Here is a 21223-nt window from a genome sequence, read left to right as displayed (position 1 = left end):
GTATATGGTAAAATACATACACATCATATAAACAAACAGATTACACACACACATGTACAGCCACACACAACTGCTAGGTGTATATGGTGAAACACATACAGATCATATAAACAATCACAGATTACACGCACACACACATACCGTCACTCACAACTGCTAGGTGTATATGGTGAAACACATACAGATCATATAAACAATCACAGATTACACGCACACACACACATACCGTCACTCACAACTGCTAGGTGTATATGGTGAAACACATACAGATCATATAAACAAGCACAGATTACACGCACACACACATACCGTCACTCACAACTGCTAGGTGTATATGGTGAAACACATACAGATCATATAAACAAGCACAGATTACACGCACACACACATACCGTCACTCACAACTGCTAGGTGTATATGGTGAAACACATACATATCATATAAACAAGCACAGATTGCACGCACACACACATACCGTCACTCACAACTGCTAGGTGTATATGGTGAAACACATACAGATCATATAAACAATCACAGATTACATGCACACACACATGCTGTCACTCACAACTGCTAGGTGTATATGGTGAAACACATACAGATCATATAAACAAGCACAGATTACACGCACACACACATACTGTCACTCACAACTGCTAGGTGTATATGGTGAAACACATACAGATCATATAAACAATCACAGATTACACGCACACACACATACCGTCACTCACAACTGCTAGGTGTATATGGTGAAACACATACAAATCATATAAACAAGCACAGATTCTTCCAAACTATTAGAATGAAATTGACAGAGACTGATAGAGATCTCAGGCAACTGAATCAATGATAGCAAAGTAGCTTTGTGTGTTTTGATCACTAACAGTGCAATGTAACAATAATCAATGAGGTTGAAGTCACTGAGCACAAAGAAAAAGAGATCAGAGAACATAAAATCACAGGTAACATAGAATTACATGGATCCAAAAGAACAGAATCACAGATAACAACAGACAATATCTTGTGAGCTGCAGCAGAATCTAAAAGCATTGACTTGATCAAGTCAACGATAGCTCTAAATTGTGTTAACCCAGTCCCTCCCCACAGTCATTAAACATAATGGCTGGCCCTTCCCTGCTACTACTGGTGTAATCACAACCTCAACATTACATATCCGCTCTTAACTCTAAGCAACCTCCCCAGTCCCTCCCAACAGCTAATAAACATAATGGCTGACCCCTCCCTGCTTCTATAAATGTAACCACAACCCCACCATTACATATCCCCCCTTAACTCTAAGCAACCTGCCCAGTCCCTCCCCACAACTAATAAACATAATGGCTGACCCCTCCCTGCTACTACTAATGCAATCACAACCCCACCATTACATATACCCCCTTAACTCTAAGCAACCTGCCCAGTCCCTGCCGACAGCTAATAAATATAATGGCGGACCCCTCCCTGATACTACTAATGTAACCACAACACCACCATTACATATCTCCCCTTAACTCTAAGCAACCTCCCCAGTCCCTCCCAACAGCTAATAAACATAATGGCTGACCCCTCCCTGCTACTACTAATGTAACCACAACACCACCATTACATATCCCCCCTTAACTCTAAGCAACCTGCCCAGTCCCTCCCCACAGCTAATAAATATAATGGCTGACCCCTCCCTGATACTACTAATGTAACCAAAACACCACCATTACATATCCCCCATTAACTCTAAGCAACCTACCCAGTCCCTCCCCACAGCTAATAAATATAATGGCTGACCCCTCCCTGATACTACTAATGTAACCAAAACACCACCATTACATATCCCCCCTTAACTCTAAGAAACCTGCCCAGTCACTCCCTACAGCTAATAAATATAATGGCGGACCCCTCCCTGATACTACTAATGTAACCACAACACCACCATTACATATCCCCCCTTAACTCTAAGCAACCTGCCCAACATCATCCCACTGGCAACATATTACACCATTGCAAATCACCACTACAATACTAGCTCCCACTTCACAACTCCTCAAACACCTATCATGTTTAACCCAAAAATTCAGAACGCATTAAAGGGACACTAAACCTGAACTCTGTTCAAAATCATAAATTACCATAATTATCTGTAACTGTGTGAGAGAAGAGGACATTTTTTGTACAGTAATTGAAGAGACTTTGCACTTAAAGGGATATGAAACCCAATTTGTTTCTTTCTAAATGTAGCCACCAATCAGCAAGAGCTACCCAGGTGCTGAACTAAAAATGGGCCACTGAACCCAACATTTTTTTTTCTTTCGTGATTCAGATAGAGCATGCAATTTTAAGCAACTTTCTAATTTACTCCTATTATCAAATTTTCTTCATTCTCTTGGTATCTTTATTTGAAATGCAAGAATGTAAGTTTAGATGCCGGCCCATTTTTGGTGAAAAACTTGGGTTGTTCTTGCTGAATGGTGAATAAATTCACCCACCAATAAACAAGTGCTGTCCAGAGCCTGAACCAAATATAGCTTAGATATCATCTTTTTCAAATAAAGATAGCAAGAGAACGAAAAAAAATTGATAATAGTAGTAAATTAAAAAGTTGCTTAAAATTGCATGCTCTATCTGAATCACAAAAGAAAAAAATTTGGGTTCAGTGTCCCTATAAGGAACAGCGGGTACAGAAGGCCTTTGTGCTTTTGTATTTTAAAGCCATTTTGTATATTAACTTGGGCATTATTAGGTGTTAGAGAGGTGCTTGTGGAAGGGAAGAGGGGGTTATGTTTAGTGGAGGGGGGTTTGGAATGAGATACATTTCATATATTGTGGTGGGGAAGGATGGAAATTGGCATTACAGCTAAAGGTTGAGGGGGAATATCAAATGGTTAGGGCAGCGTTAGGATATTTTCTGGTTGTGGTTGAAATTAGGCTTATTTAAATTAGGCGTCATATAATGGCAGTTAGGGGTCCTGGTTAGAATTAACTGGTGCCGGGGGAGTCAAAGCTAGTTTTAATGGGTTTTAACTTATGTAATATAGATATGAACATCTTATCAACAAAGCTAAGAAATTCCTTGCCAGATGGTCACATTGATCAGTCATTGTTTACTTGTCCCCCACCTAGTAAACTGCCGCTAAATAATAATTTTGTGAGTATCATATTGTTGTTATAACATTTTCTCATACTCACTACAGTTTAATGACCTATATAGGATGGAGCTCATTGTCAGCTGGAGGAATGAACTTTTATTAATTGTTGATTGTTTTCACCGGGGCTTTTAGATAGGAAGAGTAAAAATAAAAATGAAATGTTTTAAATCTCTAACAGCCAAGCACATTGATGTATTTTATAAAACATGTTACATGCTTCAATTCCTTTTTCTTGATCTTAAAGGTACATTCTTATTCATTATGCTATTTTCCATTAATGACCCTAACTAACTGTGAGGTTTATAACTATCTCTTGTTTGATAATTATCAGTGTGCTAAAAGCCCTTTTCACTGTTGATACACTCACAATCATTTCATTTGTATTGTTTGTCGGCAGCATTTAACTTACTAATTTACTTTTAATTTAAATTCTTTTTTCTTTGTTATCTTTTCCTAAAAAGCAGGGAGGTAGGCTCAGGAGCATACATTTGTCTGGAGCACTATATGGTAGCAGTTTTGGAAGAAGGTTATCTATTTGTAAGAGCACTATTTCCTGCCATGTAGTGCTCTAGACACCTACATAGGTATTCATTCAACAAAGAATACCATGGGAAACATCCAGATTTTATAATGGAAGTAACATTTTTTGGATTTCATATCCCTTTAACGCATGTTAGTCCTGTTTGGCTGATCACAATGCACATTTTTGATACCTAACAACACATTTATGAGGACATTTTTCAGCTATCTATTTCCACAACTAAATGGACTTGATAATCCATAGACAACGCTTTTCAAATTATTAATGAGTGCCATAAAATGTTTTGACATAGAACATTGGTCTTGCTCATAGGCAAAACACGCTGACATTTCCCCCCACAATATTGGATGACACCAAACAGATTCAAATGATTTCTGCTCCATAAATTCAAGTTAAAAAAACAACACAATAAACATTTACTTCCATAACCCAAAAAGCACATATGCCCACTCTACCGAGAATGCCCTTGTTCAAATCTTTTATTTTTCTGAAATGTTATTTTCTTTAAAATTTACATTTGCTGTTTGTGTAAACGCTACAAAAAAACAATATGTAAAGTACATGTATGTTTAAGAGATGTGAATATTAAAAACATTCTATTGCAAGTTACTCACCCCATGTGGAGGATATGTGAGCCAGCCCCAGTCTCCTGGAATTGTTGCAGTATTTAATAAGTTCACTGAAAACAAAGAAAAACATATTTTAAGAAATGTGTAATATGCTAACACCAGGTTATCTCAATTATTTCATTACCACCCAATTCAGAAATAAGGACACATTACAAAAAAGTCACAAGTCAGCCAACAGCATCACCCGCCCAGTTGCACAAATACTGACCCCTTGCTGCTAATATTTCTTATTTAAAAGCAACCAAAATAATGTTACAGTGTAAAAATAAATATCACAACCTCCTTAGCAGAAGGGCAGGAAAATTTGTGAATGAGCATATTTTTTAACATGGACAAAATGTTGACAATTAATACTCATATCCATAATTCTGATTAATCTAATTAACCACTGATTCTTTAAACAGAACATGGCATGAAAAGGACCTGTTGCTGAATAACTGGAGGAGGCTGATGAAAGCAATTCCACCACTGGATATTAAGGTAAGCAAAATGGGTATTTTTAAAGTTGTTGGAGGGCATTAAATTGGAGAAGGGGATCACATATAGGGGACAAATTGGGGTTTAATATAAGGGGGGATTATTTGGGGAGTTTGGTTTAAAGGAGTGGTCATGTTAGTGGGCCAAGTTTGTGAAGGTTATAGTTAATTGTGCTAGGGAAGGTACTTACTAGGGTTAAATGCATTGGGGCAAGTTACAGTTATGGTTAATTTTAGTTTGGAGGCCCCGGTCTGCAGCAATTCAGATTAAAAATAGGAGTTTAAAATTTGATGAGTGGGTCAAGATGAGTGTAAGCACATGCGCCTGAGAGATTGAGAGTCTAGCTGAATATGTTCAAATGAGTGTTTGCCCACAATGTACAGAATAGAGCAGTTGCAACTGGGAAGCTTCAGCTAGAATCATTAAAAAAATAACCCTTGTTATTGCCAGAATAATTATTACAACCATTTATCTTTTTTTGAGTCACTGCTCATGTAGCTTTGAGATACTTCCCCATGTGGGGGTCAGTACTGGGTTGGGCATTAAAAGCGCCTGTTTGTTGCGTATAAATCAGAAACACAGCTTTACAACAGACAGACATTCCACACAAAGGGGCCGTTAGCTCTGACTGAAATGATACTTGGATACAATTATATTTTGAGGACAGAATGAAGAATAACTCATATGTTTCTACTAGGGAATATTTCCCCAAACTGCAGTTATATTATCATTAAGATCACTCACTACCCGACAGGAAAACTAAGACTCAGAGAGCTGGAGTAGATAATCATCATAAGTATGAGACTTTTAAATTAAAGAGAAGTAATCATAAAAGCATCATCAGTGGTGTAACACAAAATTCTGGGAACCAAGAGAAGAAAATACATTTAAAGGGACAGTCAAGTCCAAAAAAACTTTCATGTTTCAAATAGGGCATGTAATTTTAAACAACTTTCCAATTTACTTTTATCACCATTTTTGCTTTGTTCTCTTGGTATTCTTAGTTGAAAACTTAACCTAAGAATGGTCATATGATAATTTCTACGCCCTTGAAGGCCGCCTTTTATCACGTTTTTTTATTTGCTTTTCACAACAGGGGAGAGCTAGTTCATGTAAAACATATATATAACATTGTGCTCAGGCCCGTGAATTGTGACACTGCACTAATTGGCTAAAATGAAAGTCAATAGATAATAAATAAAATGTCATGTGATCAGGGGGCTGTCAGAAGGTGCTTAGATACAAGGTAATCACAAAGGTAAAAAGTATATTATTATAACTGTGTTGGTTATGCAAAACTGGGGACTGGGTAATAAAGGGATTATCTATCTTTTAAAACAACAACAATACCGGTGTTGACTGTCCCTTTAATATTAGAGGTACATTGAAAAGTCTCCTAAAGTTGCATGCTCTATCTCAGGTGTCTCAAATGTGTGGCATGTGGGCCATTTGTGTCTGTTTAAAATGTTTAATGCGCCCCACAAATCATCTATTTAAATTGAATTAGATTCGAACCAGCCACTGCCATAATCATGTGTGCAATTTGATAAGTAGGGAGAAAACTACATCTCCCAGAAAGCATTTTGTGATGCAGCCAATAGCGGCAAAGAAAGATGCTTCCTTGATCAAAAGGCTGGAAGCTGGTTATCCGTGAAACTGTGGTCCAGTAGCGAGCATGAAGCAGTATGCGATTTGGGACGTAGTGTTAATTGAAAGTACTCACTATGCACCAACAATTTTATGTTTGACTTCCCACTGGACACAAATGCATATTTTATATCAGTATGAACACTAACGATTCTGAAAACCCTGCACCAATTCAATAGCACTTAAGGGTAGATTTATCAAATGTCGGGTGGATATGATCCGCTGTAGCGGATCATGTCACCATCGATAAATGCTGACAGCATACACTGTCAGCATTTATCATTGCACAAGCATTTCTGGGGAAATGCTTGTGTAATGCCGCCCTTTGCACATGCTCAGTAGGAGCTGGTGACTCAAAAAGTGTTAATATAAAAAGACTGTGCACATTTTGGGGCATATTTATCAAAGTGTCAACTGAAAATACGCTTGAATCCCGCATCGAGATTGATCCGCCGTAGTTATAAAAGCATCAAGATCGTCAAATGTTGAAATGTGTGACGAAATATACGCTCCTGCGATCTCAATCCGACGCAGATCGATGCTTGTGTCATTACAGATGTTTCGAATTCACATTTGACTCTATTTGACCATTTTCCCAATTTATCAAACATTTAACAGGTACGCTCGCGTCTATTCCGACACAGCGTACCTTGAGGCCGTGGATGCTATAGAAATAAATGGTCTGAAAACACAGAAAGGTTATGTTCGATGCTGCAAGAGAATGAAGCATATTACATAATAAAATTAAATTAGAAACTCTATTAACATTGTATACCCTTTCTAAATCAAACAATATTATTGCTCCACATTTGGTGCACTAGTAGATATAGGGATAAAAATGAAAAATACATTACTAATTATGGACAATGTCACATCTTTGTCTCTCATTACAAAGCAAGGGGACAATATTATTTCTCCAAATTTTTTGAAAAATTTTGCCCCAAACTTGTCGCACTAATAGATATAGAGATAAAAATGAAATAAATACACAACATAATATAGCTAACGTCATTTTTATTTTTAGGGGAAAATGTATGTGCACCATGTTTAAGCCATGTAATACAAGTCCCACTCTCCACTTTGCACCAAATTTTACGCAACACTTTTCGCACCAATTATGACTCAAACTCCTAAATAACCCACACACTAGTGAAGTTTTCAACCACTTTTGATTGGAATATGCATAATCGCATGATTTATGACATCTGCCAATCTGATTCAAATATACATTTTAAACTATCACTAACGAATCAAATTGCTCGATACTTGTGTCATTGATCACTCATCAGAACTTGTAAGTGCCATTTGTTACATTGTGTATTATACTTTGAAAGTATGTATATGTGAAATTAGTATTAAAGATAAACATTGATGCTGACATTAGGACACACAGTGCAATATTTTAGACAAGGATTTTAAAATTTGAATTGATGTTTGATTCAATATAATCTTACATGTATTTCTTCCTTCTCTTGAATATCTTTTTCAGTAAGAAATGTCATCTTATATGCCAGCCCATTTTATAAAAAGTAAAAGAATATGTCTACAACTCTTGGGCCAGTCTAGCTATCTCCTATTTAGGGAGGTGATATCCAAACCTCTCAATATAATTTAGAAAAAAAAAGAAAAGAAAATATAGGAGAAGCGCTTAAAAAGCTGCTGGATAAAAGTAATGTATATAAATATATATATATATTTTCTAATTGTATATATGAGAGAAAAGTGGGTTAAACAGATTAATTGAATTATGTGCCCTATAAAGGTGTTAAGCATATATAAGATATCAATATCTACACTTTAATAGACTCGATATATTTAATATATTATTAAAACTTATAAATATGTGATGGATAAAGTGCAATTTTTTAATTGATTTATAAAATATAATTTATTGAGGGTCTATGCCAATTTATAATAACAGAACCACATAAAACAAGAGGATAAGCATAATATAAAAAACAATATATTTCTATAAAATATATTAAACCTAAAATATATATATATAGAGAGAATATATTGTAACCGGTTTACTAAAAAAGGTATACAACTTTTAAGATCCTTTCAATAAATATCAAACTAAAAACAACAAGCGTTATTCATATAAATTTATATAAAAATATGATTGCATTTCAAAGTTTCAATAAAGAATAAGACTCAACTAGATTTCGTCAAGAAGTGAATTAATAAGAGGTATATTCATGCAAGTTTGCCAGGAAGATTAGTATAACGTGATGTACTGGATTTAACCAATGATGTAATTCTGGAGGAATGAATGTCTTTTATTTTCTAGATGAATCGTCCCTCTTTAGTTTGTAGTTGATCCACAGAGAGTTCAAATAAACGTCTCTTCGTTTTTTAAAAAGTCTCTTCGTTTTTAGATATTAACAAGTGGTAAGAAAAATATATATCCATACTTTTAGGGAGTGGATACAATTCTGTTAGTTCGTAGCCTTAGTACTGTTTAGACTGTCATAGCCTGTGGGTATGTATAATTCGTACTTGCTGTAGTGGTTAAACTCACCATTAGATAGAAGGTATATTTCCTACGCTTGCAGCCTTTGTTTGGACCCCGCTACCTGTTGCAGCGTTCACTATCGAGTACCTGTACAACTGGTCACAACAGTACAACAGGTCACGTGAATTCCGGGTGAACCAATGGCAGTAGCGGGAAATCAGCGCTGTTTCAAACAGTGTTTCAAACAGCAGTTTTGATCCACTTGCAGCAATCACCAGTAGTTTATAGAGGATCGATTACAGTCTTTGATGTACAGAGCGCTCTGTAATTATCCTCCAGTGTAGGAAAACTTGATAAACTTCAAGTTGTGTTGATAGTCCCAATCAATGCGTTCAGCTGTTACCAGCTTTTTTCAAGATCCCATTTTATAACACCTGTGTAGGGGTGTTTTTTAAAACTAGATTGCAATCAGGAGGGGTTACACAGGTACAGAGAGAAAACTGGTCCAGCTCTTAAAATATCCATTGATTGCAAATAAATACATATGATACCCTGATTACATGTTATATTCGCAATTATTCCTGCATAGAATAATAATATATTTACGCTATATACATATATTTATATACAGTATATATATATACATATATATATATATATATATATATATATATATATACTGTACATATATATATATATACTGTATATATGAAAGACAACATTATTTAGCACAAAAAAAGGAACTTAAGGACATGTAAATATGTTTGCAAAAGATTTCTGACATAACACACACATATATATATATAAATCCACAAAACAAACAATAGCATCAGCACAATACTTAAAAAATTCTTCATGCATGACTAACTTTGCTGTTTTTATCCTGATGTTGTTTAAATAAAATAATTTTTTAAGTATTGTGCAGACGCTATCGTTTGTTTTATGGATTTATATATAGGGGGTTGGCAGGCCTCCTTAGCGTGCATGCACAAGTGCTGAAAAGCTGTGAAGCTTAACTATAGACTCTCACACCCAGAGAGGGATATTTGGAAGGTGCTGGACTTATCGAGTTTGATGGATATATATATATATATATATATATATATATATATATATATATATATATATACAAGTATGTGCAAAGATATATGTACAAATTCTAGCATTAATAATCATTTATAAAAAAAAAAAACATGAGATAAAAAAATATCATGACTTATAGAAATACAAATACATATTAATTTATGTGAACGTATCATATAACAGCTATTTTTTGTATAACAAATACATATAAAAATAACTTTCTTTGAGATATTGTTTGTTCAGGTATAAATCTATCTAGTTCTTGGACATTAACAGATGAAAAATAAAAGATTAGCTTTAGAGAAATGTGCTTGTTCATGGACAGTAATGAAATGGTATAAATAAAGTTGTGAAAAACCCAAATAACTGCGACATTGATGACTGATAGTTAACAACAGTCTGATGCTCATCGTGCGCGTGTTTTTGACTTTTTTTTTTATAAATAAGGGCATCGTATGTGGATCCACGTCAGCGATGTCTGGCAATGTCTAGCGAGCATATTGACGCCGGCGAATGCACCGAGATTGACGCTTTGATAAATATCCCCCTTTGTTAATGGAAGTATATTGAAAAGTTTTTTTTTTAAATTTCCTCCTCTATCTGAGTCGTGAAAGTTTAATTTTGACTTGAGATTCCCTTTAAGGTTTGAGTTAAATTACAGGAACATGGGGATAAATAAATATTAAAAGCATATTGCATTTTTTTTGTCTTTTCTAAGCATAATTACACATTTTTTAGTACAATTTTATTGTTTCATGCCTCTTTAACCCACTCAGATTTTCCATCATCTATTTTGCTTCAGCTTACAGCATTAGACAATAATAGAGCCACATATTTTTTGTTTTGTTTTGTTACATTTATCTAACTTTATTCTATATCACAAAACTTACCCCACGCTGGGTCAGTCGTCTCAGATTGCGCTCTCTGCTGCTGTGTGCATTAAGTCAGCTCTGATCAGCATATTTTTATGATTATCTCTTTGGGGATCATTTAAGAAAGTTCAATACACAAAATCACACTCTGTCAGGTCTAAAACATTGCTTTAATAATCCACCTTCCTGCAGCTGGGTTGGCTCCAGATTTTGGAAGATGCAATCAGAGCCTGAGAGTATTGATATGGGAATCAGTCCAGGACTCCCAGGCCAGGTACCGAGGCAAAGCCTCACATCACTGAAGTCATAATTGCACATTATTGTCTCAGACCAGCAAGTTTAACATAAATTGATACAATTTCTATACAATGTACCCAGGTGACTGTGCATGTAGTTTAAATAATTTCCTTTTACTAAAAGTATCACAATAAAGTTATATAATTTTAACTAGGTGTAAGGAATTGCTAATAGTTAGGATCTCAACTGTAGACCTTCAATATATATATTTGCAAATGTATCACTTCGATTGATGATGAACTATCACACAATATAGCCCAGAGGTGCTTCAGTGAAATGACTTAAGACGTACAAAAATAATGTTGCAATCAAATTAAACTAATGTGTTACAACATAGGTTCAAGCATCTGTTTTAAATCATTAAACTGGTTCAGGATTTATACTGCTGAGTGCTGTAAGGAAATATCAACAAGCTTGGCAGAAGAACATTCCCTACTGAACCTAACAGATACTCGGAGGGATAGGGAGACAGTGTTGGTGCTGCTGCTGGAGCAGAGATCGCAGTTGTCAGCGATAAAGATCTCCCTACTGTTTGTATCTATACAGCTATGTGAATGAGACAGAGCGGGAGAGATCCGATGCTCCGCTGTAAGAGATGAGGCGTAGGTGTGTATGTCTGTGACAAATGAGGTGAAGCTTCTCTTGGGGTGTGTGTTGTAGCTCTATAAACAGGAACGGTTCAACCAGAGTGAAATGGTAAAGCTCAAATAATTTATTCCTTAATTTATTTATTATGAGCAGTACGGATAAAGTTTGAGCTTGCAGTGCAGGGAACAGCTGATCTTTACTTTGTAAGCAAGTTAGGAGTCTGGCAAACTGCGTACACAGCTGATCTTTACTTTGTTAGCAAGTTAGGAATCTGGCAAACTGCGTACACAACTAATCTTTATCTTGCTCCGATGAGGGGAGAACAGCTAAGCGTTTGTAAGCAACAGTCCTAAATTCAGCTGAGCAACTGTTTAAACAGGTTAATCCGGTAAAAAAGATTTTGATATTATAATCCAAAAGCAGTAGTGAGTCAGGAAACACACAAGCGTGGCTGAATCTAGCTTGAAAGCACAATAACTAAGCACCTGTTTAAGGGTTTAAGGTGTGGTGAATACTTAAATAGAGGTAGTGACTAAACTGATCATATGACTACTGGTGAGAAGGAAAAGAAGAAACGGAATCCTTACACTAGGCTAATGTAATTCCACAGGTGCTAAAATTTACAATACCCTCGATCCAGCCAAAAAATGAGTCTTGCGTTAGCCTTAAAAAGCTGCGTTGAGAGGTCTCAATGCTGCTTTTAACGCCAGCTGGTATTACGAGTCTTGCAGGTACAGGTGTACCGCTCACTTTTTTGGCCAGACTTGAAAATACCGCAAATCCAATTGCGTATCCTGTATTTTCAATGGGACTTGCATAGCGCCAGTATGACGAGTCTTCCAAAAAGTGAGCAGTACACCTTCTCCTGTCAAGACTGGTACCATTTTAAAGTCAGTAGTTAAGAGTTTTATGGTCTAACGCCGTAGTATAAAACTCTTAACTAAAGTGCTAAAAAGTACACTAACACCCATAAACTACCTATTAACCCCTAAACCGAGACCCCCTACATCGCAAACACTATAATAAATATTTTAACCCCTAATCTGCTGAACCGGACATCACTGCCACTATAATAAATATATTAACCCCTAAACCGCCGCACTCCCGCCTCGCAAACATTAGTTAAATTTTATTAACCCCTAATCTGCCGTCCCTAACATCGCCGCTACCTACCTACATTTATTAACCCCTAATCTGCCACCCCCAACGTCGCCGCCACTATATTAAATGTATTAACCCCTAAACCTAAGTCTAACCCTAACACCCCCTAACATAAATATAATTTAAATAAATCTAAATAAAATTACTACAATTAACTAAATTATTCCTATTTAAAACGAAATACTTACCTATAAAATAAACCCTAAGATAGCTGCAATATAACTAATAGTTACATTGTAGCTATCTTAGGATTTATTTTTATTTTACAGGCAACTTCGTATTTATTTTAACTAGGTAGAATAGATATTAAATAGTTATTAACTATTTAATAGCTACCTAGTTAAAATAAATACAAATTTACCTGTAAAATTAAACCTAACCTAAGTTACAATTACACCACACTACACTATAATTAAATGAATTCCCTAAATTAACTACAATTAAATACAATTAAATAAAATTATCTAAAGTACGGAAAAACAAACAAACACTTAATTACAGAAAATAATAAAATAATTACAAGTTTTTTTAAACTAATTACACCTAATCTAATCCCCCTAATAAAATAAAAAAGCCCCCCAAAATAATAAAAAGCCCTACCCTATACTGAATTTACAAATAGCCCTTAAAAGGGCCTTTTGTGGGGCATTGCCCCAAAGTAATCAGCTCTTTTACCTGTAGAAAAGGTACAATACCCCCCCAACATTAAAACCCACCACCCACACACCCAACCCTACTCTAAAACCCACCCAATCCCCCCTTAATAAAACCTAACACTAACCCCTTGAAAATCATCCTACCTTGAGAAGTCTTTACCCAACCGGGTCGAAGTCCTCAACAAAGCCGGGCGAAGTGGTCCTCCAGACGGGCAGAAGTCTTCATCCAAGCCGGGAAGAAGAGATCCTCCAGACGGGCAGAAGTCTTCATCCAGACGGCATCTTCTATCTTCATCCATCCGGCGTGGAGCGGGTCCATCTTCAAGACATCCGATGCGGAGCATCCTTCCTGCTGACGACTACCCGATGAATGAAGGTTCCTTTAAGTAACGTTATCCAAGATGGCGTCCCTTCAATTCCGATTGGCTGATAGAATTCTATCAGCCAATCGGTATTAAGGTAGAAAAAATCCTATTGGCTGATGCAATCAGCCAATAGGATTGAACTTCAATCCTATTGGCTGATGATTAGAACAGCCAATAAGATTGATCTTGCATTCTATTGGCTGTTCCAATCAGCCAATAGGATTGAAGTTCAATCCTATTGGCTGATTGCATCCCGCACCCCTGTTACCGCAAAACTCGTAATCTAGGCGTATGCATTTAGTGCCAGATTATGAGTGGAGAGCTATTTACTGCTCCCACTCGAGCTTTAACTCCGATGGAAGTAAACTTTCTGTGCGTGTCGGGTTGCACTTGTATTTGGAGTTGAAAGTACACTTTTTTCACTCGCATGCTAACCTGATGCTCGTAAAAAGCCGAACTTAAAATATCACACAGACAATAACCTATTCTCCCATGGAAGTCAATGGAGCAAAAAAAGGGGGGAAAAAACCTAACACCCTTCTCATGCGCAAAACTGATCGAATAGGGGCCTATTTATCAAGCCGTCAACTGCAAATACGCTGGAATTCTGCAGCGTAATTGTGGAGAGCTTGATTCGCCTTATTTATCAAAGGCTACAGTAAAAAAAAGTTAAATTTTGTGATGTAACATATGAACCGCCGGTCTCAGTCCGACACAGATCGACGCTTACGTCACTTCCAAATGCAAATTCGGCCTTATCTGACTACTTTTGCTAGTTATCAAAAATCTACCAGATACGCTCGCCACTATTCCGGCCCAGCGTACCTGGTTTTCAATCCGCCGCCCTGGATGCCATAGGAATCAATGGGAGTCTAAAAGCAGCGAAAGCTTATGTTCACTGCTGCCCGATATCCCATTGATTCCTATGGTATAATAAAAGTAACGTTTACACCTAACATGTACCCCAAGTCTAAACACCCCTAATCTGTCGCCCCTACAACACCGCCACCTACATTATACTTATTAACCCCTAATCTTCCGCCCCTACACACCGCCGTCACCTACATTATACATATTAACCCCTAATCTTCTGCCCCTACACACCGCCGTCACCTACATTATACTTATTAACCCCTAATCTGCTGCCCCGACACCGCCGACACCTAATTAAAAGTTATTAACCCCTAATCTGCCGCTCTGACACAGCCTCCACCTAAATTAAAGTTATTAACTCCTAATCTGCCGCTCCCAGAGCCCACCGCAACTAAATAAAGTTATTAATCCCTAAACCCCTGGCCTCCCACATCACTACCACTTACTAAACCTATTAACCCCTAAACCGCCAGCCCCCCACATCGCCATATACTAAATTAAACTATTAACCCCTAAACCTAACAACCCGCTAACCTTACATTAAATATTAACTCATCCCGATCTTATAATAAATTTAAACTTAACATTAGATTTAAATTAAACTATATTAAACTACTAATTAACCTACCCTAAATATTATACTAAAATTACATTAAACTATATTAAACTAATAAATAATCTACCCTAACTGTTATACTAAAATTATATTAAACTATATTAAACTAATTATTAATCTCCCCTAACTGTTATACTAAACTTATATTAAACTATATTAAACTATTAATTAATCTACCCTTACTGTTATACTAAAATTATATTAAACTATATTAAACTAATTAATTTAATCTACCCTAACTATTATAATAAAATTACATAAAACTTCAAATTAAATTAACTATATTATATATTTAAACACCTAACCCCTACTCAAATAATTTAAATCTACACTAAAAAATTACAGTTACAAAAAACTAACAACTAAAGTTACAAAACTAACTTACAAAAAATAAAAAAGAAATTATCAAAGTTTTAAACTAATTACACCTAATCTAAGGGCCCTATGAAAATAAAAAAAGCCCCCCCAAAATAAAAAAAACCCTAGCCTACAATGAACTACAAATATCCCTTAAAAGGGCCTTTAGCGGGGCATTGGCCCAAAGTAATCAGCTCTTTTACCTGTAAATAAAAAATACAAATACCCCCCAACAGTAAAACCCACCACCCACACAACCAACCCCCCAAATAAAAAGATAACTAAAAAAACCTAAGCTCCCCATTGCCCTGAAAAGGGCATTTGGATGGGCATTGCCCTTAAAAGGGCATTTAGCTCTATTGCATCCCAAGTCCTAATCTAAAACTAAAACCCACCCATTAAACCCATAAAAAACACTAACCCCAGAAGATTTACTTACAGTTTTGAAAATCCGACATCCATCCTCCAAGAAGCCGGGAGAAGTCCACGAAGTGGCCGAAGTCTTCATCCAAGCCCGCAGAAGTCTTCACCCAGATGGCATCTTCTATCTTCATCCATCCGGCACGGAGCGGCTCCATCTTCAAGACATCTGACGCGGAGCATCCTATTCTTTCCGATGACTACCGATAATTGAAGGTTCCTTTAAATGACGTCATCCAAGATGGTGTCCTTTAGATTCCGATTGGCTGATAGAATTCTATCAGCCAATCGGAATTAAGGTTGAAAAAATCCTATTGGCTGTTGCAATCAGCCAATAGGATTGAGCTTTCATCCAATTGGCTGATCCAATCAGCCAATAGGATTAAGCTCACATTCTATTTGAAGATCCAAAATCCATCCTTGGATTGGATCAGCCAATAGGATGAAAGCTCAATCCTATTGGCTGATTTCAACAGCCAATAGGATTTTTTTAACCTTAATTCCGATTGGCTGATAGAATTCTATCAGCCAATCGGAATCTAAGGGATGCCGTCTTGGATGACGACATTTAAAGGAACCTTTATTTACCGGTAGTCATCGGAAAGAAGAGGATGCTCTGCATCGGATGTCTTGAAGATGGAGCCGCTCCGCGGCGGATGGATGAAGATAGAAGATGCCGTCTGGGTGAAGACTTCTGCGGGCTTGGATGAAGACTTCGGTCGCTTCATTGAGGACTTCTTCCGGCTTCTTGGAGGATGGATGTCGAATCTTCAAAACTGTAAGTAAATCTTCAGGGGTTAGTGTTAGGATTTTTTTAAGGGTTTATTGGGTGGGTTTTACTTTTAGATTAGGACTTGGGCTGCAATAGAGCTAAATGCCCTTTTAAGGACAATGTCCATGCAAATGCCCTTTTCAGGGCAATGGGTAGCTTAGTTTTTTTTAGTTAGCTTTTTATATGAATATTTCACATTCAAATATTCTTCACATAGAAGAATATGTTCTATTTACTCATAAATACAAATTTCTACATAAATCTGATGGTTTTTTTCCACAAATATATATTTATAGCTATATATATAGATGATAATATATAGGTATAGCTATATACAGATATATAGAGGAATACCTATTTATAAATACATAGAACATATTCTGCTATGTGCAGAATATTGGATATAAAATATTTACAGTAGATACACAGAATAACACTTTATTATATAGGAATATTACATAAATATGTTTTTACATGTTTTCATCTACTGAGCTGCAATGGCTCCAATATATATATTTATGTGTTTATATGTGTGTATATGTCTGAAAATACATATATACACATATAAATATATAAATACATATGTACACATATATATATACATTAATTTATACATACATATACATATTTAGACATTTATATGTATTTATCTCAATGATAAAGCCCTTTGCAGCCCTTTTTTCTAACACTTGAGACCTCATATATTTGAGCCCTTATAACTTTTTTGTACAATATTTTTTATTATTTTTTTAGATAGTGTTATTATGTGCGTAACTATACTTTGTAATGTACCTTTGATGTGATTTGTGATATCGCTTTGCTTCGCTAAACAGTTAGCAAGAGCTCTGAGGATGCGCTAACCCAACGCACATTAACTTTAATTGCGCTCAAGCGATTGTGTTTACTTTCAACTGGTAATATGAGCAGAAAACCCAATGTGCACAAACATCCGTGAAAGCCACTTATTGCTTGAGCGTAACTGTTAGTGCTCTACTTGGAATCTGGCCCTTAATAAGCAATGGTACATAGTTATTATAAATAATGTGCCCACATATTGTGGATCTTCTGCTGCATTAATCAACCTAGACCCTCCAATCACTCTGATGCTAATTGCAATGCACTCCAACGAGCTAAAGCAAATATCCTCTTAACCCTTTAAATCATGAAAGAAACTACATTTGTATTGCTTCTCCCTTTGATATAGCTAACCCCTTCCTCCCCACCTGTATTAATCCCCATACACCCAATCTAAGTAAACCTAAACTAAAAACCACTATTTATATATAATTGTTTATATGATCATATATACATAGCATGTCATTTAATACCGTGTATTGTGAGAGAACTATAATCTGTAAATGGATTTATAAAGTTACCTACTATCCTAAACTTCTGATTATATTTATTACTTATTAGTCTCACTTTAACACTTTTCTAGTGAGAGTATATTTATTTTGCATAAACTATATTTTTCTATATAAAGGATATATAATCTGGTCCACCATAGAGCTCATGTAATCTGCAGATAGGATCAGTGATTAAGTGCATCTTGGTTCTGGTGTCTGGACCTTTCTGATGATGATTACAATACGCTCCCCAGGAGTGATCCATGTTATATTGGTAAGTTGCTGGGTTATACAGCATATTAACTCCTAGGGGATGCTCGAATTGACCCTAGTTCTAAAGATGAACAAGAACAGGGTAACAAGAGTGAGCAGAGTGCTATATATTAATGATATATATTAAACATCTGTAATTTTATATATTTATTAAAGTGATGGTAAACGTATTGTTAGCTATCAGCAACATTATTACCACTGTTCATTCTAAATCCTTAAACCTCCAGGCTCGCAATCAATTTTTTTGTGTGATGATTTTGCTCTAATCCAATTGAAATACAGGCCATTAGGTGTCCAGGAGTAAACCTAATAATCATTTGGTGGTTTGCACACACACTAACTATTTCCCAGCCTGGCCGAGTAAGTGCTCATTCTCTTTTATAACTATAGAGAACTTATAAAGATTGTCACCTGATTTGGCTATATACTTTAATGAACAATGAATGAAGTTTGTATTTTAACATATGAATAAAGATAATGGGGCCTATTAATTATGGCATGAGTGGACATGATCCGATATAGCGTATCATATCCGCTGCACATCGATAAATGCTGACAGCATACACTCTCAGCATTTATCATTGCATCAGCAGTTCTTGTGAACTGCTGGTGCAATACTTCCCCCTGCAGATTTGCAGCCAATCGTCCGCTAGCAGGCGGTGTCAATCAACCCGATCCTATTTGATCGGGTTGATTTCTGACGATTTCTGTCCGGCGCCTCAGAGCAGGCGGACAGGTTATGGAGCAGCGGTCTTTAGGCTTCCCGGAAACACGGGGAATCAAGCTCCATACGGAGCGTAATAAATATGCCCCAAAGCACGTATCATGATTTTATATAATCGATAATATAATGATAAACATTCACAAACACTCACACAAATACATATAAAAACAACACTCTTTGCACATAAATAAACAGTTACAATGTAGTCAAGTCTAATGAATAAATTGTAACCGCTCACTTTTTAGTCTAGAGAGTGCTGGCATTTGTGTTTGGTCCATAATCAATCTGACCTATGACCTCATTGAATAATGCATTGAATCTAAGTATCTCACCAAGTGCAGAATAAGAATGTGGAGTGATGATGAATAAATATACTTCATTAAGGTTGTTGTATGATGTCATAATTCAATAGTTAATAGTAAATATATTTTTCTTTCCTGCAATTTCCCACCCTTTATCACTGGATGGTTGGTTGGAAATGCTTGTGGATATTAGAAACTCCTACAAATACATTTTCAGACACAAATACTACTTCACCGGTATTAGAGCTTGGCCATTTTTAAAAATGCAAGATATAAATTGTATTTATTTATTTGGCAAACTATCCTCTGTCCTTTTAGTTTGTCTCTTGTGTAACATTTTTTGTGTAAATTTAAGTAAGGCTCTAGAATGTTTCATTATATGCATCTAACTCTAGAGGTTTTTGTTATGGAAACCTACAACCTCCTGATAATACATTATCATGTGCCCAAACTCGTGAGATAAGGGGCTCCATTATAAATGGGCTGCAATGCAAATGCATCTTCTGAGATCTTGCAGTAGCGTTTCCCTCTAATGGGTTTCACTGTCCTGAGTGAGATCTATTAGAAAAGCATACTCTGAGTTGGGTATGAGTTAATCCTCCTGGTTTATAATTGTGAGTTTAAAGGATGTTAGACACCCGTTTAAACTAAGTATGTTTTGATTCTTATAATTCAGCTTCTCTGAGTCTGGATGACATTGAGGCATGTCCTTCTTCACCTGACTGTTCTGAATGTACAAGAAGAAATGGCTTTTGTGTAGTACTTTTGAGTGATTCTCTTGGTTCTGCTGATCTCAGGAAAAAAAATATGTGTGTCACATAGATAAACGTGCTCACTCCCGTGGTGTTATTTTTGAGTCAGCACTAATTGGCTAAAATGCAAGTTTGTAAAAAGAACTGGATAAGGGGACAGTCTGCAGAGGCTTAGATACAAGGTAATCACAAGGGTAACAAGTATATTAATATAACAGTGTTGGTTATGCAAACTGGGGGATGGGTAATAAAGAGATTATCTAGCTTTTTAGACATTAACACTTTTTAAGTAGACTGTCCGTTTAACTTTCTTTTAGGAATTCTGGAATTATGTACTAAGGGCAAAAAAAACAAAACAAGGTGATCATTACACACACAATAATTTCATTAGATTAGCCAATCACAAGCAAATATTTGTTGATGATCTTGAGATATTGTATACCTCACCTAGTCAATTTTTCTAATTTTAATAGTGACTTTTCTCAAAGATTTGAATAGTTTGAAATTAAGCTATAACTTACCAGAGCTGCATACAATATTTTGATGGCAAACTCAAATTGATTGGAATGTAGGAAAAAAATGTTATCCTGATCATCATAAAGTTTAAAAATCTGACTTCTTTAAAACCAAAAGCAAAGATTGACAAAATGGTGTGAACATGTGTAGGACATCACAAGTTCAAGTTCTATTTTGGATCTTTAGATGTTATAACAGCTAAAACAAGAGCGGAAAGACAAATACTAAAGGTATCACAAATGGAGAACAATGTTGCTGGATAATATGTTGATGTAACATATTATAATAATCCTACAAGCTGTCTCTTGTTAAAAGATGGACAACTATGATGTCAATGGAAACTCCAGAGCAAAAAGAT

At 36.0% G+C, this 21223-nt stretch overlaps 1 protein-coding gene across 1 annotated transcript in view; it reads right to left on the bottom strand.

Annotated features, from left to right (window-relative positions):
- The window catches only part of EPHA8 (EPH receptor A8), a 261148-nt gene that overhangs the window by 235759 nt on the left and 4166 nt on the right, over positions 1–21223 (bottom strand). The window contains 1 exon segment of the mRNA XM_053690913.1: positions 4299–4363. Within this exon segment, the coding sequence (XP_053546888.1) occupies positions 4299–4363 (65 nt within the window).

Source organism: Bombina bombina, chromosome 8, assembly GCF_027579735.1.
Source record: "Bombina bombina isolate aBomBom1 chromosome 8, aBomBom1.pri, whole genome shotgun sequence".
In the NCBI taxonomy this organism is placed as follows: Eukaryota; Metazoa; Chordata; class Amphibia; order Anura; family Bombinatoridae; genus Bombina; species Bombina bombina.
The sequence above is the reverse complement of the archived record's forward strand: the minus strand, read 5'-3'. Positions and strand labels throughout refer to the sequence as shown.